General features: G+C 42.4%; 1 protein-coding gene across 3 annotated transcripts in view; it reads right to left on the bottom strand.

Annotated features, from left to right (window-relative positions):
- The window catches only part of LOC119450267 (protein diaphanous), a 58,033-nt gene extending 35,481 nt beyond the window's left edge, over positions 1 to 22,552 (bottom strand). Inside the window, exons 1-12 of one of the 3 annotated variants that reach the window (XM_037713676.2) lie at positions 22,342 to 22,552; positions 21,528 to 21,587; positions 19,055 to 19,228; positions 14,770 to 14,871; positions 13,555 to 13,688; positions 11,915 to 11,980; positions 9,733 to 9,808; positions 7,826 to 7,959; positions 6,580 to 6,688; positions 4,666 to 4,776; positions 4,457 to 4,581; positions 3,473 to 3,589 (exon numbers count right to left, since the gene is read on the bottom strand). In XM_037713676.2, coding sequence (XP_037569604.1) covers positions 3,473 to 3,589; positions 4,457 to 4,581; positions 4,666 to 4,776; positions 6,580 to 6,688; positions 7,826 to 7,959; positions 9,733 to 9,808; positions 11,915 to 11,980; positions 13,555 to 13,688; positions 14,770 to 14,871; positions 19,055 to 19,228; positions 21,528 to 21,557 — 1,178 coding nt within the window. In that variant the 5' untranslated portion in view covers positions 21,558 to 21,587; positions 22,342 to 22,552. Of the gene's footprint in view, positions 1 to 3,472; positions 3,590 to 4,456; positions 4,582 to 4,665; positions 4,777 to 6,579; positions 6,689 to 7,825; positions 7,960 to 9,732; positions 9,809 to 11,914; positions 11,981 to 13,554; positions 13,689 to 14,769; positions 14,872 to 19,054; positions 19,229 to 20,428; positions 20,553 to 21,527; positions 21,588 to 22,341 lie in introns of those variants that run through there. The other 2 variants (XM_037713677.2, XM_049665756.1) reach the window with 2 other exon arrangements.
- Between the last annotated feature and the right edge of the window lie 1,543 nt (positions 22,553 to 24,095).

Here is a 24,095-nt window from a genome sequence, read left to right as displayed (position 1 = left end):
TCCAGTTCGGCTCTTGTGGAATGTGTATTGGACTGTGAGGCCTTTTGCGTTCTTGAAGCAGAGTGGCTATCTGGTCTTGCCAGTAACGAACGGCTGTAGTGTGCATAAGCCATCCATATCTGCAGTGATCAAAACTGAAACTCACCGCACCTTGCTAATTTACCTCCGTGGCATGTACTGCCTTTAGCCAAAACAGTACCGTTTTGTCGTAACAGCACCATTTTGTTAGCATCGCCTATTTCTGATTGTACAAAAAGTTGTCGAGACTCCATTCGGAGAAGCACACTTGCAGGGGCATGGCACAGCATTTGACATATTGATTGTGGCAGTGAACGGGAGCTCGATATACGCGTAGTACAGCACTATACTTTTGCATGGGGTTTCCAAGGGTATGCTACAACTGTTCGATATAGACAATAATACAGTACTATATCCGAGTTTGATATATCTGGGATCGACTGTACAACCACCTAAATTCACACCAAAAGGTTGTGAATATACATGCACGGCATTGATAACACACTTGCTATTTCACACTACATTGAGACTAGGCAATTTTCAAGGCTTGTTACGTGTTGCTATTACTACGAAGTTTCAAAAGCTTTTATCCCACTTGGTTTAATGCCGCTCATTGACCAGCTTAAGGGGGGACGTGGCTTTGAAAATCAACTTCCTGATTTCTTCATGGATTTTGATGAAAATTGGCACAAATGTTTAGAATGTCTCCCTGATACTTCCATAAAAGTTTCAGGGTGATATCTTGAGAACATTTTATTGAGCAGAATTTTTCTCTCTTGAACTTTCTGGAGGGCCTGGAGAGCTTAAAAAACATGATGGAAGGCTCGTTGAGTATTGACTGCATAGCTCAATGCGTGCTGAAGGTCGTGACAGTCTTACTTTTTTTTTTTCGCAACACAAATTTTTTAGATAGTCATTTTTCAAGTTACCTTCACACCAAGCACACTTATGGGGTAAACGAATAGCCACGCCATAAATTTATAAAATATCAAGATAAAAATGCGAGACTGTCTCGACCTGCACTGTAGTCCAAGGAACGTGACAAAAAAAACAGAATCAAAATAGGCTAAACGGTAACGAAGAAATCAGCTCCAGAAACTGAGCAGAAAGGCGAAAAAATAGTTTTGAGAAAACGGCTCTCAAAGTTGCACCTTCTCTTCAGTTCTCTAAAACGCACCAAAGTTGTAATCTTTGATGTGTTTTGTGACGTGGGGCTTCTTGGACATGTGGCCTCTGGTCTGCTGAGCCTTCGTTCTGCCTTTTTCATGTTTGTATGGCATTCTTTACTGCTGCTCTACAAAGAGCATGGTGCCTGGGTTTCAAACCAAGTGAGGTGCAGAACTATGTGGGCATAAATATACAGTAGTTCTAGCGTTGTATCTGCAGACTGACTCATTGATAGCAGCCTATAGTGCAGTCAGTGAGGCATTGTTTTCTTTTGGTAGAATCGACCATGTTACTGAATGAAGGCTCTCAGCAACCTTCTGAATCATCTTCCATTGACAATGGCTATGGAGGTTAGGAGAGCCACTGATAGATAGGCAGCAATGCAGCTGCTAGGTGCTTTCCAGCCTGTACTTTTGTATCATGCCTCACTTCTACAGCCAGGTGTCTGTGCCAGCCCAAGTGGCCTAGTGAACAGAGCTCATGATGAGGTTCTCTTTATGAAGGGGTGGTATGATAGGTATTATTACTAGATATCGTGACATTACGATAACAGAGTCAGCGCGCGATGTGCTATGTCGCGGGTCGATCTGAGGTGCCGATGTGCGAAATGCCTGGTCGCGGGTCCGCGGAATAGACGCTCGACGAGCAGTCCGAGGTGCCGATGCGCGAAATGCCTGGTCGCGGGTCCAAACGCTCGGTAAGCTCAATCGCGCAGTCCGAGGTGCCGACGCGCGAAATGCCTAGCCGCGGGTCCGAGGAATAGACGCTCGAGGTGTCGACACTCCATGAGCGATGTGCCGACACGCGAAATGCCTAGCCGCGGGCTCGAGGAGTCGACGCTCGAGGTGCCGACGCGCGAAGTGCCTAGTCGCGGGTCCGAGTCGACACTTGATGAGCGATGTGCCGACGCGCGAAATGCCTAGCCGCGGGCTCGAGGAGTCGATCCTCGATTAGCTTAGTCGCACAGTCCGAGGTGCCGACGCGCGAAATGCCTAGCCGCGGCCTCGAGGAGTCGACGCTCGCGGTGCCGACGCGCGAAGTGCGTAGCCGCAGGTCCGAGGAGTCGACACTTGTTGAGCGATGTGCCGACGCGCGAAATGCGTAGCCGCGGGCTCGAGAAGTCGACGCTCGATTTGCTTAGTCGCGCAGTCGGAGGCGCCAACGCACGAAATGCTTAGGCAAGGATCCGAGAAGTCCGCGCGCGATGTGCTTCATCGCCGAGTCGGAGACGCCTACGCGCGAGAGGCTTAGCCGCGTGTCCGAGCATTCCGTGCCCGAAGCTCGGTCGCGAAGTCCGCGTCACCGATGCTCGGAATGCTTAGCCGCGGGTCTGAGACGTCCACAAAAAGCGGGATCGGCCACACTACTGCTATGTCCACGTAGCGCCCGCTTTAACACTCGTCGAAATTACGGAAACTGTCCGGAGCTCGCGAGGACACCGCAACAAGCGGAGCAGACGACGCCATCACGGAGCGAGCACCAAACCAATGGCGAACCGCGCTTGAGTCACGTGGCGGGCGCGGCCAATCGGTGGCGCCGGCACGACCTTCAATCATTTGCTTTTTGTGTGCTTGTTTCTGTATGGAGGAAATAGCTGAAGCGGCAGATTTGAAGACGGAGAAATGCGCTTTCCAACGAGACCAAGATGGCGGCGCACGGCTGCGCCGTTCCGAAGATATCGTGGCTTGAAAAACGCCGTTTTTTCGCGATTTCCGCGGAATTTTTCGGCACCTTGGCTGATACAAAAATTTTTTTAGAGCACTTCTACTCGGTTTTCAGTGATGATATTTCGGAATCAGATAGAATAAGAGTTACAGAAACTGAAAATGTCATTTTCAAAAAATCGATTTTTTAGCCATTTTTCGCGATGCGAAAGCCGCGTCCCCCCTTAATTTGCTGCAAAGTGTGCTGCTGTTTCATTCTGGCCATGCATGCCAGCTGCGTTTTCGGATACAATCCCTGCAACATTTTTGAATGAGTTGGACTCTGTAGAAAACCGAAATGACAGGGTGATGGTTTATTATCGGATGAAGAACTATTAATGGTCAACTCTGAATCGAAGCCTATCACATCTTTGGTTTTGAAGACAGGCTATTTCTGTATAAATTTTTACATCTTTAATGACGCAATAAGCTGTTCTATATATACATTTTGACTCAATGATGAAAAAGATCCGCCCTGAGGAGACACAAGTTGAGTTTTAAAAAATTCAACCCTCTAAATATTTCAGAACACTGCACAACACTGCCGCATGGAGCAAGCTATATCAACAAGCTGCGAAACTTACTTGACGATGACATCGTCACGTATACACAGCAAGTGTTGCAGTATTGACAGGAAGGACATTTCACACGGCGTACCAGCCACTGAGCTCTTCAGCAGCTGAAAGCATTCAGTGACATCAGTGGGAAAAAGTCAAGGTGCCGTAACTTTGTCGATTGCCCTTATTTTTTCTGCAGAAGTGTAAGCAGCCAATGAAGAACCACTACAGTACTAGCTTGGAATATTCCTGCACACCACTTGCATTATGGTGACACGAAGACCTGGATGAACTGCACTCTGTAATCAAGCATGCGGAGCAAGATGGGTTGTGCAATGTTATGGTGGATAGTGTAGCAACTGCTGGTCTATTATACTATACTCTTGCTGGTACCAATTTTTCACAGAATGACAAGTAGAAATGATGCTTCAGCTCCCACAACCCTTTTGTTTGTTTGCTTGCTTTTTACAAAGCCTCAGTGCAAGCACATGCCTCGCAATAACTTCACTGAATCGTGGCCAGTGATATAAGGTCTTCAATGAAGCTGTGATCAGCAGATTTGTTAAATTCGTTCAATTCCAAATTTTGTTTTACTGAAGTCTGTTATATCAAGGCTTAGAAGTAATCAAGTTGCTGGGTAGGCTGACAGGTGCTGCGGCAAAATGGCGCCATTACCAGAATGCAATAGAATAGATTATTACATATAGAAGTATCTGTATAACTGTCCCTGTATGTGTATGCTTGTTCAAACATTATTAGTTCTGTATATTTGCTTTTGTAATAAGCCATAATTTTGTATTGGACCTTCTCTAATGCAATTCAACCTTATTCAAACTTCTAGTAAATAAAAAGATATGGTCCAAGAAAGTTCAAAGTAATACGAGTTGGCTACATTTACATCCTACGATTCTTAAGAAATCGAATGACTTACATACGGCATAAAGACTCTTTTAGGCTACGACACACACAAAAAAAATTTCAGCATCAACTGAGCAGAAAAAAAAAGGATATTTCCATTCTTGAGTGATGCTTTCACATCTCTGCGAAAGCTCCTCAAAATCAAAATCCTTTGTCTCCTTGAAAATATTGAGCTGGAGGGAAAGCTCGGGGCTTTCGATGATTTCGTTCATAAGATTCTGCAGAAACAAAGAGAAGAAGCATTTTATGTCAGCACAGTTGAATGCACATTCTCAGAACACAGCCACTTCCCTCCAACTCACCTCATAGATGTCCATCAGACCAGTGCGCATAAACTCGTTTCGAAGGTGCAACCGAAAATCGAAGTCTTCTGTCCCAGAGACCAAGGCATTAATAAGCTGGATACATGCTACCTGAAAAAGAAATAGAACATTTAGATAAGGTCACAAGAAGATTAATAAGAGTACCTAGGCCAGTGTAATGTAAAGATTTCTTTTGCTCGGTTCTGTTCCTTTTTCTTTATCATTCTTTTTTTACTCACGACTGTCCTATCCCTGGTGATAACATAAGTGGAGTGCCATTCTGTCCACTGATGATACGCAAAAGGCAATAGTGAATAGCGTTGTAATAGAATCTTTACATTATCCCGGCACTAGTTACATATGTACAGGATGCGACAATATGAAAGGAAACACTTAATCAGTGCTCAAGCAACGATTACTACTGCAGTTTGATTTTGGACCTCATTCTCTAAAACTTGCTAGCTAACTCTCCTGTCGAAGAACTCACCTCTCTGTGTTTTCTCTTCAGTGCAAAAATTTGCAATGTCTATGGTCATGGCTGCAAATGAAACCTCCCTTTCATAATAGACTTGACTGTACACTGAAGTTTAAAAGTAATGCCACCACTCCAACCCAGAATTCTGCAATTCTGTTTGAACAAGCAACATTGTTGTCACTGTTTTTTTTCTTGAAAGTTCTATTTAATTGATTGAAACAAATGTCCTGAAGTTACACATAACGTAAGAGGGATGCCATAGTTGGCAAAGTGGACTTCCAGATAGTAATCAGATCCATAACTTAACCTATTTCATCAAACGGCTTCAAATACCTGAAGGTTCTTAATACGTGCACTAAGTTCTATATACGTGGGCATTTTTGTGTTCTGTCTATCTAAACTTAGCCACAGCGGGTTGGATTAAACTCGTGTGCACAAACTCGTGTTTAGTAGCAGTATTGCACAGTTGCTGAGCCACCATGGCAGTTAAAAGGTTACGGGATTCAGAAATTTTATGAATCTGTCTACACAACCGTGAGCAAAAAAAAATATATATTATTGCACTGTCAAGCGGTGCACAGACACAGTTCCAAAGATGAGAGGGAAGACCTTTTTTGCACATATGTGGTATAGCTTGCCCATTTTATTGTAGTTATTGAGCAAGATAGTTCACATTGAACAAAACCTTTTCTTGATGCTAAGCAGGCATTCGTCACCATCATCGGCCCATTTTAACTCCACTAGATGACAAGGGAATCTAGAAATATTCTCAATCCTCAACTTTTCCTTTGTCAATCAAACTCACTTTATGGCTGCAAATTTCCTAGCTTCATAGGCCGAGATGCAGTGATATGAAGCTAGGAAATTTGCAGCCAATTAAGACAGCCTGAGATGTAGTGATGTCTTAATTGGCTGCACTTTTCTTTTCTTGGCACTTATCCTAGCTGACCATCATTCACCTCTTCTACACATTGCATGACCTGCCCAAATAATCCCCTTCTCAATATCAACTGAAATATCATCTACGTGCATTTCATTTCTAATCCATGCTGTTTTCTATCTCTTGAAGTTGCACCTATTACCTTCCTATTAGTCATAATCATTATAAAAGGCATTACACCAGCTTTATATACAGCAGATGAATAAGCCGAGTAAATTAAGAAAAAAAGAGTACACAAGGCGCAAAGAAAACAAGGATAGGACAGGGCAACGACACATGCAAACTAACTTTAAAATAATGAGTATTCATTACACCAGGTTGCTTTTATGACTTAATTGAATCAAAAGTTCACAGTTGGAACAGTTACTTTCTTTGTCGAACTTTTAAAACGGGAAGACATCCAGTGTAAACAAGGCCGAGGTTGAATACTCATAAGGAAAAAACAGATAAATCGATATGAATAAATGATCGCACAATTAAAAAAGCCATCTTAACATACTCTAAGAGAATCGTTGTCCCTGCACGCCAGACCGGCCACAATGGGGGCAAACCTTTCCCGCTCTTCCATCTCCGCACATTCAGTGATCGCTTTCAGGACTTTCTCATGCCTGCAAGAAAGACATCTCTCATGCACAGGAGTGAACCAATGCTGTCCTGCAATGTGTCCGATCATATAAAAAATGCACGCAAACAGGACAGTTTTAAGGCTTTGAAATTCAAGCATTCACAATATTTGAAACAAACAAGCAAAACGCTTAAGCATGTGTGCAAATTGTGTTTGTGAAGTTATGTTACATGACTAGTGCACATAAAGTGCTGGCACGGATAATGTCCCAATGTAGTGATGGTGAAGAACGTAGTGATGATGAAGTACATGTGTGAATATTACAAATTTAATATCAATTATAACTACTTCTCAACCTTTTTTTTATTTATTTAGTGGTTCTACAGTGTAGCACAACCTCGTTAATACGTTTTGGAAAAAAAATGCAAGGAAAAACATATGAAGTGGGAAAACCTACTTCCGAAGTCACTAAGAAATTTGGCAGACAACTGTAGTGGACATCTACATAATGAAAAGCATTGCACAAATTGCTGCAGCATGAGATGCCGACGGTGCCAAAATGGTGGGGCCCAATCAGCCCGAGACGCGCGATATAGTTTTTTTTTTTTTTTTGGCTTCAGCAAGCTCACATTAGCGCTCCTCTTTTTTCAGCATCTTTTCCTGGTAGGGCGTTTTGGCGGGAAGTTTTTTACATGTCCACTCGGCGAGAATCGTTGCAGAACAAAATGCCGACGCTCGTTGAGCTGGTGGGGATCGAGCGGCCTGAGACACACTTCGCCGTTTTCCTATTGCATAGTACTTAAAGACGGCAACGAGAAACCGAGACGAAACTGAGCTGGTCGGCGACGCCGGAATATGACACTGCCAGAGCAAAACATGACACCCACTTCATGTTGCCTGCAGCAGGAAACAGAATGCAAGTAATGTGACATGCGACGACCCGCGATATGTGCTAATATCTGAAGAGGAAACTGAGTGCATGCCAGCATTTTCAAGTGACATGGGCTGGTGAAGACTGCGGGGAAGCTGCTGCTGTTGTGCATGCCTAGTGGTCTCGATCGCGCATACCTCACACCATTTCTTGTTCACGTGGGGTCTAGCGGCCGGAAAACTTATACGATCATTTGCAATGCATATGCTCAAGACTGAAGCATCAACAGCTGACGGACTGATGACGTACCCATTCGGTGGAACTATAGAAACAGCCGCAAGCAGCTTCACCACATCGACCATAACGTTGGGCTTAGTGACATCCATGCTGGCCGACACAATGGTGAGTGCCGTTTCGTGCTCGTAGACATATTTCAGACCCGGCTGCAAAGAGTGAGAACAAAGTAGGGTCAGAGTCACGCATCAGGCACACACGTACAGTACTGTCAGTACTCACAGAATGAAACACAACAGTGGGACAGTCGCAACAGTTGGGTCTGCAGTGAACCACAGACCCTTTCGCCAGCAGCCGGAAGCAGTAATCGTGCTCCAAAAATGCTCTCACCCTCATGTTATACCACAATGCAAGACTTCGCTTCCACAGGCGGTGCTACATGTACTGGCAGCCGCACGTTTCGACTGTCGCATTTCATTCTCTGAGCACTGTACTTAACAAATAATACACACGAGTTGCTGCACTTTACAATACTACTTTCTGTGGTAATTTCAGATGTTACAAATACATATCAAAGCACCTACAACTCAACACTCAAGATTTTTATTATTGAGAACTCGGCAACCACATAACTTTAGGTCTCAGACATAACCTGCACGGTCGACAAAAAAAAAAAAAAAAAAAATTGTTCTCATACTTAATGCTGCTACCCGATTGTTGGGAACCACACTTTAATTTTTGCCATATACTATAAATTAAGAGTTGATCTTGATGTAGAAATGTTATAACTTCGTAAGTTGATTTCTTACGCATCTGGTAATTTACTCAAGTAATTTACAGAACGGATTATTCAATTTCTTGTTTAGTGAGTTCCCAGTACTTATCCTCAGTATTTATTTTGAATATTGTGCATAAATTTGAAATGGAGGTTTGGGGCCATCAAAGCAATAAATACAATTTTTTACTGTGGAGGCTTTAATTGGACATAAAAATCATCGACCCTACTGCAATAAAACTGTAGTACCAATACTCTTCGCACGTTATAGCAGGCAGTTCAACAAGATAGTTTGTTGCAGGAAGGAATGTTACCAAACACTCAGTATTTCTTTTAGTAAGGTGATCCAATTCTTCTCCCAGAGATCTTTAAGCCATATAATACTTCCTAGATGGAAAGTCCATCCAACGAAATTAAACCATTGGAACAGTGGAGACAAATTAAAAAGTAAAATTTATATTTGCAACTTTGCAGTTTTATACAGCAACTGGCACATTCCAAATAAGCATAAAAAACACAAAACCTGAATGTTTTTATTCTTTTCACCACAAAAAACTTAGTATGTAAGTGTGAACATTTATTACAGGAATACTCAGTTGTACATGTAATCACTCTGTTTTGGCACTTTGCACAAGGCACCAAAACTAAGTTTCACATATTATTGCAACTACACAGTGCTCTTGACTATATAGTGCACCCAGTGCACTATATGCCGTTATGCAAAACAATATAATAGCAACATCAGTGACAGTACCTGACTCAATGAGTTTAAAGCCTCAAGGGCTCACTATTTTAAAAAAAGAAAAACTACCACAATGGCAAATTGTTTTGTCGATTTGATACGCCACAATGATATGATGACAGCACCACTTTGAACATTGACATATGTCTGCAAAGATTGTGGGAAATCTAATTCAAGAAAAGCAATGCTGACAGAATGTCTACCATTATCTACAGTGTGAGTAGGGTTTGCCATAAGCTCAAGAGTAACAATCATTCATGACACGCTGAGGGCGTCAAGATTCCTTAAGACTATCATGAAACCTTCTACAATTTTAACAAGCAAAACGGGAATCACAAGGTGATGCATCAACTTAACTGCTCGGTAAGAGCCATTGCAACAGCCATAATCATTGTAAGCAACCCCAACGTTCATGCAGAGTATGCTGTGACAGCAAATAAAAAGAAATGCCAGTTAATAGCTCACCGTGTTGTTCATAAGTGCACGAACACAACGAATGACTTCATGCTCGATTCGTTCATACCGATTGTCTCTGGGATATCTTAAAGAAAAAAAAAAAAAGACACAGCAGACATTTGGCACCATAAACAAGAACCAGCAAAATTACTGTACAGAAAGTGTAGAACTCTTTCCCTGATGCTGCTGTAAGGTCAAAGTTGGTCGACACACCTTAAAGTGTATCGGTGCCATTACAAGTTTTCTTATCCATTTGAGAGATACTTCTTTGTATATTTGCATATCTGGCGATTCTGCGTGTAAGTATTGTTACTGTCACTGTTCTTCTTTAGAACTGCTTTGTACCTGACTCTGCATTATTTCACTTCTGAATATCACTGCAACTGAGTTCATCTATACTTCTGCAATTAACTCCCGTGAAAAAGCACTACAGTCAAACCTCAATATAACGAATTATAGAAAAATCCAAGGACACTTAAACACTTCTTATGAGTTGTGAATGCGAAAGCATTAATGTCCAATTGAACGCAGCTGAGCGGCCCCGAGTTTTGCACTGCGAGTAATGTACCACAGCAGTACATGCTGCCTGAGCCAGCAAGCAGCAGCAGCCTGCAGTGCCAACGCCGCATGCCACCAAGGCCGGCAGGTGCACGCAGAAGCTAAGTCCAGTGGGGTGAGAAAGAGAGATATGGACCGCGTACTGGCTTCTGAGAGCGGGAGCAAGGGTGAGGGTGACGTGGCATTGCGGCGATGTCCTCTCCCCTCACCTAACACCTGGCATGCTAACACAGCAGCAGAAGTTCTTATTCGCTCGCGCGATCTGCTCCGTCGAGGCACGGTTGTGACGTGGCGTCACAGCCAATGGGTATTTAAGTGCTATTTCGCTGCTCCAGATGACGGATGGCGACTTTTTTGCTCAATGGATGGGCTATTTCACGCTTTCACATCAATATAACGAAAAAAAAATTAAAATCTCACTGATATTAGCGTGCAACAAATATATGCTTATAATGAATATCGGATATAACAAACCTATTCTCGCGTCGGACACAACTTCGGTATAACGAGGTTCAACTGTCTATGCAGAAATATGTGCATTCCCAAATAAATAGATACGTATTGATAGGCTCAACGAGTTAAACTTGCCTGTCACATAAGACATTCCACCTGTATAAAGAGATTGGATTAATGCAATGTAATGAAACAGCTACGAGACATTCACCTCAGCAAAACTTTGTGGCCAAAAAGGCTCAATTTGCCATCTGCATCAGAAGGCTGGCCTGTACAATAGAAGGGGAAACAAAGCAGCTACGAGATTTTCAACCTAACACGAGCTAAAAATTCTTAATACATTATTTACTGATAAAGCTTAACTTGCCTCTTACGTGAGCACGCCTGTCTGCACAGGAAAAAGAAAAAAATTTGTAAGAAACCATTGAAGAATGCTAAATCACCACCAAGCACAAATCTTCATGGATGTCCATAAGTTTTTGAGGTGTTATTCCACATAGCTAAATATTTATTTGTATGGTACCCACTATAACACTCTTTAACTTTACATTTTGAAATAACTGCCAAGCTTAAGAGCAAATACAAATTTCAGAGCAAAGAGTAAGGCAGCAAATGCCAGAAAGAACATGAAATTAACCAGCTGAGAGCATGCATGATGTAAAGACCACAATCATTTAAAAATGCACATCCATTCAGAGCAAGCGCACACAATCTCGACCCCCATCTCTAGCTGTCGGCGAAGCCTGTGCTGGGCTGCGAGTTTGACGACAGGGCAGCTGACGACAAAGCCATGGTGAACGAACACTGGTGGCAAGTATTCAATAAGAACGGGGCTGAGCGTTATCGTGGTTGTTCTTTTGTTCCATCTGCTAGCTGCCTCAGTCGCTGGCAAAAGATGGCTACCCTCTGGAAGCACTTCAAATTCTGGTCTATGCACTTCACAAAATATTTCGGCCGAGAAATGATATAATGTTACACCATTTTCGTTGTACTCGTCAGCACAACATGTTGCAGTAAACAGCCGTTGTTCCTTTTCCAACAGTTTTCGACGTACATTACAAGGAAACACAGATTAACCATTGATTGGACATAATCCATGATTGGCCATAATCCCATCTACTTGGTCTTTCAGTATATTGCCGCGCCTTTATGAGTAGAAAAACAAACAAATGAAACTTACAGTTTACACCTCTGAAGAATCTTCAGCAGTTTGTCCATGCCTTCCTGTAGGAAATCCTTCAGCCAACTGCAGAAAATGTACATCAACATAAGCAATTCCTAAACACAGTGCCAATTTTTAAATATATTGGCCAGCCATTCGCAAAAAAAAATAAACAAATTGCCCACTTTTGCACTGTCATGCGCTTCACACCTCGGGAGGAAGACTACTTTTTAAACTCCAACGGGTCACGGGATTACTTGCACATGCAGTGTAAGGTTTGGTTCTCTGAACTATATAAATTAAGTGGCTACCAAGGACAACCAGTCTGTGGTCATCACTTTTTAAGCATGTTTTTATCTTTTCAGTTTAAATTAACAAATGACATTTTTTAAGCATACTTATCGCACCTCTAGTAAATGGCAGCAATAGTACATGTTTATTTTGTTAAGCTTTTCGTGTTAGTATCCCTTCATGTTTCTAGCTGTTGTTAGGTAGTAGGAAGTATGGTGGGGTCAAGGTAACTTTCTAATGAGCAAATAATGGACTCATATAATGCTCAATCATATAATTCACCATGAACAAGACGTAAAATGTAGTCCAATTAGGGTGACTGACTTCACTCAATCCAGGCAAAGAGAAATTGTTTTATTCTGAACACTCCTGCTCAGACCCTGGATGACGACAATGAGCGATTATGATGACAAGTGTAGATCTCTGAAAGAGCTTTCCAATTTGTGCAATCAACACAAACGAGTTGAAGGTAGTATTGCCAAACAAGATAAAATTTTGATGCTGATGGTTTTTTCATGTCAGCTTTTAATCAAGCATCTTTCTTTCTTTTCTCCCCCCCCCTCCCCCCTTTAAGATCTTGCTAAAGAACTACATCCTTTGCATCCTGTGGCAGCAAAAGGAATAGGTACGTAGTGTGGCAGTGACCACACAATACAATGCCAAACAAAGAAACTTTCCTAAGGTAGTTCAAAAAGAAAAACGAATTGTAGAGGCATTTATGTCGGAACAAATAGGACCCATGTGTGAGTAAGCAGTCCTTCAGCGGTTTTACGAGATTCCGTGGTATCATTCATGAATGACACGCTTCAAACAAGATGATGATGTGCACTGTGTTATACTTGGTTTCTATCATTTGAATTTGCTTTTGCTAACACTCAATGCCAACTGTTATGATTGTTTTCCTGTTTGGTTTTCAGTGTGAATATTCTCTCTGTTCAGTGTCTGAAAACTGCATATATGCACGTCAAGCACTCAAGAAGGAAGACACATTTGCTGGTGACAACCTCAATGTTTGGTTCTTGTATATTGTTAGTTTGGTTCTACATCTGTATAACAAGTGGCATGCCTTAAAAATCACGACAAATGGTAGGCATAGTTTCCCTCATCTAGCACTCCAGGATAAGAATACAGAATGAGTACAGTTCCACGATTCAACTGTGTTACAAGAGCTCCACATTCTTCAGATCGAATATGCCTCTTGTAGTTGTATGCGCGTGCGTGACAGCATGGTCTGTGGAGGTCCTCCAAATGGATGCAACAAGCATTAGCAAATGGGTCAAAGTTTCAATAGTAGATTGTTTACAATTGACTGCGACAGCAAAGCTTAGTTCCATAGTGACCAAGTTACATAAAAGAGCAATTATTACCTGACGGGGTTGTTTGTGAGGGCTATGCGCAGGGACTCAATACCCCGGAAGAGCTTGTCAGCTGATGTGCCTTCGCTGCTAAGGAAGTTAACGTAATCCAAAGCAGACTCATATTTACTACTCCTTTTACCACCCTGAGAAAATGAAAAAAAGAAAACAGCATAAAGAACTCAAGCTTCAATCAAAATATCACAAATTGCTATATACAAACAACTGAATCAGTTAAAACATGTTACAAGTGTTGTGAAGCAGACAGGCCATCTCTTAATAGAGTGTTTTAGTTGAGTGTCTTTACGGTCCGCTCCGCTCTGAGCTGCCCCGCTAAGCCACAGCGGAGCGGTGGGCGATTTTTACGTTTTAGTTGTGCGTTTAACGTAGCGGAGCGAACCTTTCGTAGTTGAAGCGCCCTCTGGCCAAATTCAGCGTAGTAAAACAAAATAAAAAACCGTTTTGTCACTTTTACAAGGTAAGACGAGTATACACAACTTATTTGTTTATGAAGTATCTAGACAGGTGCTTGTAATGCGTTACCGGTCCATTTTATCGAGTGTAAAATGAAGCGTCGACTTGACGAAGGCCACGTGATAGCCAGTGAGTTTCTATTTCGAATCCAACCCAATCCTTTCTGACGCCAATGCAGCAGGCGACGTTTTTGGTAGCTTTGCTGTTCACTTTATTTCCTTAAAGAAACAGTTCGGGGTGTATTACGCAAGTTATTCGCGCTCGCACGACTAGTGCAGCGATGCAGGGTGCTTCGATGCACGCACAAGAGAGGGCGTGTGCATCGACGACACACGCTAGCGGAAGACAGCAGCAACGCTCTGCGCTCCGCTTAGGCAGCTTGTAAGCGGACCGTGTTTCTCGCTCTGCTAGCCCGCTTGTGGCTAAGCGGAGGACGCAAGCGCATTCGTGCTTCCGCTCCGCTCAGAAGCTAAGCGGAGTGTAAAAACGCTAAACTAAAACTCTCTAATACTGCCTTACTCAAATACAGTCAATTTTTTCAGTATTCTAATTTAGTTTAGCAAAATATTATTCATACTGAAAATGGAAAGCAAGTATCTGCTTAGCAAAAAGTATCACTGAAAGGAAAGCAGCAAACAGCTTTACCAGAGTACCTTAGTACCCAATGCCCTCACATCTCAACCATTCTAATGTTATGCAATGCTGCTAGGGATAAATTGATGTTATCGGTACGAAACAGCTGTAAACACTCACAGCAGCTGTGCCCTTTAGATGCATTGACAACATCTCCCGCTTCTCCATAAGAGTCCGATTCAATAGTGGCTCCCGTTTCTCATCGGTCAGGTTCATGTCATCCTGTAAGCACAGCATTGAGGTAGGTATGTAGAGAACAGTCACTGCAAACACTTGATTGAAACAGCCGTGCAATGGGGTAAATAATGACACTAGACTAAAGAAAAAATATGGGCTTCAGTGTGCTTTCAGAAGCTGGGACTCTATTAATAATTGATCACTTCCAATGACACGTTCTCCTTTAAATAACACGAAAGCCTGCATTATGCCCCACTACAGTAAAAAGCATGTGACAATATAGAACCACCATGTTTTAACAGCGGTATTCAATTGTATGCTAGGCTTAGCTGAGCAGGTTCAATCCCAAATTTAACTTCAAAAGTGACACCCGAACACTTAACAAGGCATGCTAAATGGCTCACGCTACCACAGAAACCTTTTTAAGTGTTGAGAGTTCATGATAGAGAAATGGTATTGTTCATGAAAAGACAGATATTCGAAACAACTTTAACAACAATAGATTCTGTTCCAGCTTAATAATTTCTATTGCTACATTACCTTTGGCTGCTTTATCTCGTCAGCACGAAGCGAAAGTGCATTAAAAAAAAAATAGAGTGCTTCAGTAGTAAAAGTAAGGCTTCAATAGAGTGCCTCAATAGTAAGGCATTAGGTATATTAATTACATTTAAAGCCATACACAAACACACCTACAGATTTTAATTCTTACAGACAGGAAACTTACGATCACATAAGTTTGGAGCAGCTGCCTGTTATGACTAAAGAGCATGTGCACGATAAGTGTTATACCTGGTTTCTCCAAATCCACCAGAATGACACCGAATGCAGTGGTAATTACAGATTTTGCTCGATTTCCATCCAAATCTAAGCTGATGTTTTCTTACAAAAGGTATGTGCTAGCGGCATCCAGAAATTAAGCTCCGATAGTGCTGAAAATGGTGCAACATGTCCAAGCAGAATGAGGCTGTGCTCGAATGAAGCAGGTGGTACACAGCTGAAATCTGCCGTGTTGAGCAGTAATAGATTAAACACATACACAGGACAGAATTTCCATCTTTACTACCCCTGTTCCCATACAGTTGCCTGCCGACTATGGCGCTTGTGCTGTAATACTGTTTCTGTGCACTGATGTGACGAAGACCAATATCCACATTTGTTTGCAATGTACGAATTGAACAACATGAGCAATCATACAGTTGAACAATGCTTCAAGCAATTCAGAGAAATATCAACTGTTGGGCAATGCCATGGCTTCAAGTAGGAAACATGCATGCCTCATAATAACTCGTGCATCGTAAAGATGATTGCTTGGTGTGTTTCAACTTGGTGAGAACTTGTTGGAAACTTGTTGGGCGTGTTCTTGGTATGAGCGGCCACCCTATGAATTGGATAGTTTTTATGCACATCCTTCACACTGCAGAAAGCAGTAACATCCTGGTTTCGGTTATTGGCAGCAGAGATGTGTGACACTGGCCTGTAGAACACAGTGCCGCACTGTAGCAAAACCAGGTTATGTGTAAGTGTATCTGCAGTAACAAACATCATTTCTTTCTAATATTCATGGCTCATTTAACAATTAATAGGTATTTAATTTTTGAATGCACCTCCTATATACTTCGCCTAAACTTGAGGATGTGGTTTAAAGAGACAATAAAGCAAAATACTAAGTCGACGTGGACTGTTTAAATACCATTCCAGAAACCTCGCAGCGCTTGTTTCGTGCAAAGAAAAGACTTAGTTTGGGAGAAAATTGCATCTGAAGGTTCCGAATAGCTTTATAGCAATTCAAATCTCCCGCCAGGCCAACCGGGGAGTGATGACGCCGCATACGCCATCACCGCCCTTTGCTACCGTCGGTGAGTAAGACGGCGGCCGACAGACGGCAGTACGATGCGCCACTGCAGCTGCTTTTGGTCAAGTGACATGGACCGTTCGGGCATCCCGTGACATCTAATGGAAGTGGAATTCCCCGATACTTGCAGTTTGTGCGAGTTTCACGAGCCAGCAAAACCAGCGCAGTACTACGCAATAACGGAACTACTGAAACACGAAAGCGCGGGTGGCGCAGAGTCGTGCGAAAATGAAACCTTTCGACCGCCCGCGTCATTGTCAACGGTGTAATGTCAACGAGTTCTTTTTTCTAAATATGAAATAGAACTGGTCAAGTAGCATTTTCTTTCATCTTATAACACAATACAATGACGTTTTTAAAACGAGTGGTTGAATACTAGTGACAAAATTTAAATGAGGAGTGCCTTCGTCATCGGGCAAGTACTTGAATGTCCTGGGGAGTCTCTAATCGTGTCCTGCATTTACCTTAATTTCTGGATTACTAGCGCTCTGTTTGCGATAATATTGACAGCTTAGCGATACTCTAGTCTTAATCCAACACTACAGCTTGACTTAATATTTGCCTTTAGTGTCCCTTTAAGGGTTTGAGAAGTTGTTTGCAACCATATGATGTCACCACTGAAAAGTAATTTGAAGGACAGGCTATGGAGACAATACACCAACCGGCCGACAGCAGAAACGCACCAGTTAAACTTGGCTGGTCACAGCAACAGTGCATCACTAAAGGACAGAAGTAAATAATATACACAGCACCGACCAAGGTAAAATGTATTAAATTAAAAGACATTCTGGCTCCTCCATGGGAGCTTTTTCAGAATGGTCATTGTGAACAAAACTGCCGCGGAGGATCTGAAATATTGTTTGCTGGAACACTGTATGTATTATATACTATGATCTTCCCTGACCAGACGGGATTACGTCAGACCCTAGACTTCATAAAGGACAGAAGAAGGTTAGTCAAATAGTGGCCACATGGAAAGAAATCCCTGCTAGACACATTTCAGAAATATCTTTAAAGCGCTGAATGTCAAGCACACTTCACGAAACTGTGAAAAGTAGAACAAGTTACATGAAGAAAGAGACAAGGCAGCAAGTGATGCCAGCCCAGATAGCAATGAGTGAGAGCCTGACACAAAGTGGGCTCTTTTTGTCACGCATGCAAGTACTTATTTACTGCCCACATGCTATATGCGAATCCATTATTGCAAGTGAGAGATGTACTTCACTCTGAAATTGCTGATGTTTGTTTTCAAGTTGAATTCAGAGAAAAAAAAAAAAGAAAAAAAACACTTATTTCAAGTTTTGGAACTTTTCTAGGCATTAGGCTGATTAAAGGCAACAGATATTTGGGTAAATACAGTGCTGCACATTTATTTAACATGCCATTTACGAAACTCGCTTTCATGGTTCCTATTCATGGCTATCAGTAGCACGACAGTTCTGTTTGTGTGGCTGGATGTTCTGTACTCTTGCAATCAGATGCAAACCTCAGTAGAGAACGTAATAATATTTCAAGTAAATAAATGTTTAGTCCAGTAACAGGTTTGAACCCATCTTTTAATATAAACTTCAGAAAACTTTAACAAACTTTTTATGTCTTACAGATGGATGTCTGACATTTGCAGCTGAAATGAGAGCTGAACTGAGAGGTTCAGCTGCGAAAACCTGCAAAATGAAAACCTCCAGCTGTCAGTGCTCCATGCCAACTTCTTCTCACAAGAAGCAGCTCTCATACTTCTTGTGTATAAAATTATTTTGAACATTTGCAGCTAGCTTTCTTCTGGACAAGACCCACTTTCCTTCTTACCATGTGGTGCTTCTCTTCTTCAAGGGCCTGAGTACATTATACTGCTATATTGCACTAGTGTCATGCAAGAATATTACATTGGCTTCAAGAAGACAAAAACAGTTCTCTTTAAACCTTTCGAGCATAATCGGTATTACATCTCTGAAAAGAGCGATGCCACCACACAACTAGGAAGTGCCTTGTTCGTATGACAGACTATGCGAGCTTTTCAGCAGGTATTTTCTGCAGCAAATAGAACAAGAAATGCCAACAACAACAACAACAACAACAACAACAACAACAATAATAATAATAATAATAATAATAATAATAATAATAATAATAATAATAATAATAATAATAATAATAATAATAATAGCAACATCCCCAGCTATTCCATTACAAGAATGTTAAAAAGAAACAGTGGTTGCACCTGGCTACTTTGGCCCGTGATGATACACGAGGAGCCTATCTTGTCCAAGACAAATGAAGAGTTGCAAGTACATGCAAACTTCTCTTCCCAAACAGAGTAAATACTACACCATGTTTGCACCTCTGACGCTGACTGAAAGGGCCAAGAGCTCAGCTTACCAGCATTCGTTCAAACTCTCTGTTCACTTCCTCTTCATTGAGACTGTTCACGTACACCTCTACCGCAGGCTCGGCAGAGTAATTTTCAGATGTGGGCCTTGGTTGTGTTGGATAAGGCTGGCCACCGCCCGCCTTGGACGGCTTCTTTCGCCCTCGACTTCCAAACATATCCAGCTAGAATGTAGAAAAATGCATGAGTGAGCCTCACAGTAATAGTTTTGTGGCCAATTAGCAGCTAATTACTTTTTTCTGTGCTCTACTACATAGTTTGTCAAAATGGTCTCACTTGCAATGTAACCTAGTTATGTACATCTGCTAGCTTTGAATGTGTCAGAGGTATGCAAATTAGTTACAGACTGCAATTAACCCAACCTTCAGTTGCTCTAGTTGCAATTGAAGAAGCCACTTAGGCAATGACAATTTGCTCACCCCTTCAACACACCCAACAGCTCTCTTTGTTCTTTTCATTAGATGACTATTAAAATAAAAGCAATGTAATGAAATGCTGCAAAAAAGAGGAGATATATTATTTTTAGTAAATTTTTTTATGTCAGCCAATTGGTCCTCCTTGCCCCCAACTCCTGCAAACACTCATGTAAGCCTCTTGCATCGGTGTTGACTTTGCAATCATGGTTACTATATTTCCACAATATACAAAATAAACTAATAACTTTTAACTTGTTTTACTTTTGTGCAATCAAACGTCTCACTTGTAGTTAAAGGAGCACAACTATGCTGGCTACAATATCCTTTTACAACTGCAAGAGCAAAGCAATCAACTTTCAGCGCCAAACTGGTGAACCACATTGTAATGAAAAGTGTTACAGCCAGATATATTGGACACAAAGTAAATATGAAGTGACTGGTCATTTAATGTCAGAGCACTATACTCTTGAATGACTAAAACTACAAGATGCAATTCAGCACTGATGTTACTGAAACAAATTATCGTAGATGAATCCTCATGAACATCTTTTTTACTGAGCAATCTGACCATATTATGCCCTGCATTTTGCAGAACATGAAAGAGAGAGAGACATACTATAAGCTTGTAATGGGTTGAAGTTTGTCATCAACATATTTCTTAACCTCAGCATTGTTTTCATTTGGGTGCCTTTTGTAAGTGGTTCTAATTAGGATTTGTTTACAGGACTTTGCTTCTGCTTTTATTACAAACAGCTGTCATAAATGCAAATATCTTAGCTTCTAATGATACTTCAGTGCAATGAGGTTCAATTAAGCAGGTCGAAGGCAATGGTACTATTAACGTAACCAAACCACATTGACTATTTTTAACAAACACATTAATAATGTGTTTCTTTGAGAAACAATTCAAGGACAAACCTCCAAAAAGAAAGAAGGACAGAGCCTCACCATTTGTCTTTCCTTCCCTCGCTTGACAAGCATTCAATAACAGTATGACAATAAAAATTATTTACATTTTACAAGAGAACCTGGCAAGTAAATGCATGCCTGTACTTGCAGAAGTGTCACTCCACTTTAGTTAAAAAAAAAAAAAAAGTGAGGGCCTAATTCTGATCCTCTAGCTGTGAAACAGATGGTTTCTTTTTTTTTTTTAAGTAAAAATCCAAACAAATTTACGACAGCACTATCATGGTGCAAGGCACATTGCCAAATCACACACACACAGATCTGCTAATTTGAATTCAATGAAACATGCATGACTAGTTCAGTATATAATATGTCCATATTAAAAGAACTAATTCAAAAGGATGGGCCCATTGGGACTGTTCAAAACTGTCAAATTAAAGAGAGTATCGAATTACAAAATATAATATAGAAAGCCCCACTGTAACATAATATGCGTTAAATTTTACGCATTTCATACCACGAGGTTTTGTGAGCTTGCGCATAATTTACGAGTTTGATTAACATATTTTCAAACGTCACTCAACATTTGCATTCTTCACAGTGAAGGTTTCACTTTGATATTCTCGGAGGAAGCTATTTCAAAACTGCCCTTTAAGCAGCTGTGCGTGGGGTAGTTGGCAGTGCGAAAGCTGCGTGCGTCAGCGGCTGGATTAAAGCCGGCACTAGGACAACAAAATAACAATAACAGACAAAAATATGACAAAGCACATGCAAATGGCATTGCACCCCTAGTTTGGCCGCCAGCAAGCACGGAAGAGGAGGAGTGGAGGGCAGAAGTGACAAAAGCGACACGCAATGGGGCATCTATAAATAGCAAGCAGCGGGGGTACCATTTTTGCCGAAATATGCCGTTAACTGGTTAACGAAAGCGAAACCGCGCGGAACGCGCGGTACCTCAGGATTCAAATCATCCTTTAGGAGCGAAAGAGCCTGAATGCAGAAAGCTAGCAAAGTCATCCGATCGTCACAAAAAGCGGCCGCTGCAAATCATCGCCACCCCCATCCAAGACGCCGTTAAGGTTTCTGGTGTTAAAGCAGCTGGTTAAACGTGCAGCGCGCCATACGTAGGCGACTAACTTACCAGTATGACCGATGACCTTTTATTAGACATGTTAGCCAAAGCTCATGGCATCTTAGTTCACTAAAAAGAAAGACAACAACGTGGTGTATAACAGTGCGAAAGCAGTCGAGACGTGAACACGTTTACGTTATACATACAAATGCACAAGACTCGAGCAACACCAGCTGTAGGTGTGATATTTTACACGAGAATGTGTCATATTTTACACGAGAATCTCACTAAGCCCCCACACAATAGCCCAATACTCGTCCACCCGCGGATATGCCGTCCGGCTACGAAAAGAAACGACCCTTTTCAAACGTCAGCCGATGCACGAGAGCAAGCTCGCACCTGTGCGCGTCATCCACAAACGACGATCCGCGGCTGCTGGCTGCGCTGCCACACATAAAGATACCTTCCTCGAGCAAAATGTTCTTAAAAGTCTGGGTTTCCTCCTCAAAACAACCTCCTTTCGATTCTGATCGTTAAAGTGTCGCACGAGAAAGATAGCACCGTTACTTCCTGTTAGCGCTGTTGCAACCCCAATTAACGTTGACAGGAACTCCAAGTTCGTCTACCGGCGCTATGTTTATCGGAATTTCGCACATATTTCGCGATGTCTGTAGTGTCGTCTCTCGAAGCGCGAAGTTATTTGACACGCCGGCAGAGAGCCAAGATTTAATCTTGCAGCCGTGGACGTGCGCTGACGGTGTGAGACCGCGTTCGCAACGAGCGAGCCAGCCGCGCAGCTAGGAACTTGATCACAGCCATGCCAACGGTTCGGACATGCGCAGGACACATTCCCGTGGCTAGAAATATGAAGAATGACACTTACGTTTACGGTGTTCGCGTTTTTTTATCCAAGTTCACAGTTTACCACAGGTGCCACTCCGCCCAAAGCGACCACCATGACCTCCTGTCGACTAAGCGTCCCCCTAGCGGACGCCTAACGAACTTTCGACATCGGTATATGTTCCAGGAAGACGAGTGCCGCGAGACAACCAAAAAGGAGGTCACCTCGAGTACAATACAAGCAGCGGAGACTTTATTAGGCTGCCCGTTGTTGGTAACAAGACGTTGCTCTGGCATCGTGCAGCCGGTGCGGCAGTGAAACGCATTGTAGCGGTGACGTCAGCCTGGCGCAAAGGCGCGCGCGAGCACGCGCGAGACCTCCCGCAATTTCCCGCCTTTTGCGGCGCGCTGTCAGACGGAGACGGTGACTCAGGTGGTTTATTAAAACAGTTGCGAGCTGGCGTCGTCAAAGCCATTGACTTTACTCCTGCGCAACAGCTCGGCTTACACTACTGCATTACATCGCGGCAGTTTTGTTTTTGATTTCTTGCTTTATTATTTATTTTATTTTTTCATTCATCCAACTTTACCAGCTTCAACCTTGATGGAGCGTCAGCACCTACGCTACATTGTGCGCGGCAGACGTGAGAGTGAAAAATGAAGAAAATCATTAGCGCGCAATGACTCGTTTATCTGGCAAGATATCATCTTCGATCCTTTTTCTCCCTCGCGTACTAAATTGGAGGTGTAATTAGGAGCCCGGTTTGCAAACAATTTACTTATTAATTATTCAGCTTGATAATTACACCCGCAGGCTTTGCTAGTTACGAGGAGGTGAGTGTCCCGTTTGTCATCGCATTGAGTCGCGCGCTTGCGCGTATAGTACGTATACAACAGGCGACGAACGAAACCGGATAAAGTCATACGCCGTCACGTATATTCCGTGCCGCCTGATGGCGTGCGGCGAATTATGTGCTATTTTTAAAATTTATTTATTGGTGATGGTATAGCCTCACGTTTTTGGCCACCTGGAGAACGCGTGCGTTCCACAACGGCGTAGAGAGAAAGGGTAAAGGAGAGGGAGGCTGAGCAGAAAGGTGTCCGGTTTGTTACGCCGCGCATGAGAGAGAAACGTGATCTAAGAAAAGGAAGGGAGCGATATGACGAAGTCGGGGCACAAAAAATAAGAGGGCGCGTGCGTCTCTGTCATAGCTTTTCCCTCAGGCTGGTGGAGTGCAGAAAGCAAGTTAACGTATTATAGCTGCCTTGAGCGTAGACGTCCGGCATGCACAACGCCATGCGCTTGCATCGTCGCATTTCACTTGTTGGCAACTGGTAACTTACTCAACCCTGTAACGCTGCAGCATCGTCCTGTTGGTCTAGTATAGTCGTCTTGCTCACTACATTCGCTTTCGGCTGTCCAAACAAGTTACTATATACATTCAGTGAACTCAATTGGAAGTGACGGTCATACGCACGTTAATCATCACTTCCATCGCAAGTTGGTTAAAGCTAGGAAACTATGTATAACTTCCGTAACGTGACAACAAAGTCTGATGGGGAAGATTGTTCTTTCTTTTTTTTTTTTTCTTGTGTATTGCGAAATGCTCGACGAGACGAGATGCTCATTTGGTACCGCGCGTTTATTCAAAACTCGGAAACACAGCTGCATCGCGCCGTTGCACAAAACAAAGAAAATGCGTAAGGATGGCCAGGTGGATAAAGGCTATGAGTCATTTATACGTGATCGCGTGCCTCAAAAGAACAAACGCTTTGTGTAGCTACAAGCTGTTATAC

Source organism: Dermacentor silvarum, chromosome 4, assembly GCF_013339745.2.
Source record: "Dermacentor silvarum isolate Dsil-2018 chromosome 4, BIME_Dsil_1.4, whole genome shotgun sequence".
In the NCBI taxonomy this organism is placed as follows: Eukaryota; Metazoa; Arthropoda; class Arachnida; order Ixodida; family Ixodidae; genus Dermacentor; species Dermacentor silvarum.
Note: the sequence above shows the minus strand (reverse complement) of the source record. Positions and strands in the feature narration are given on the sequence as shown.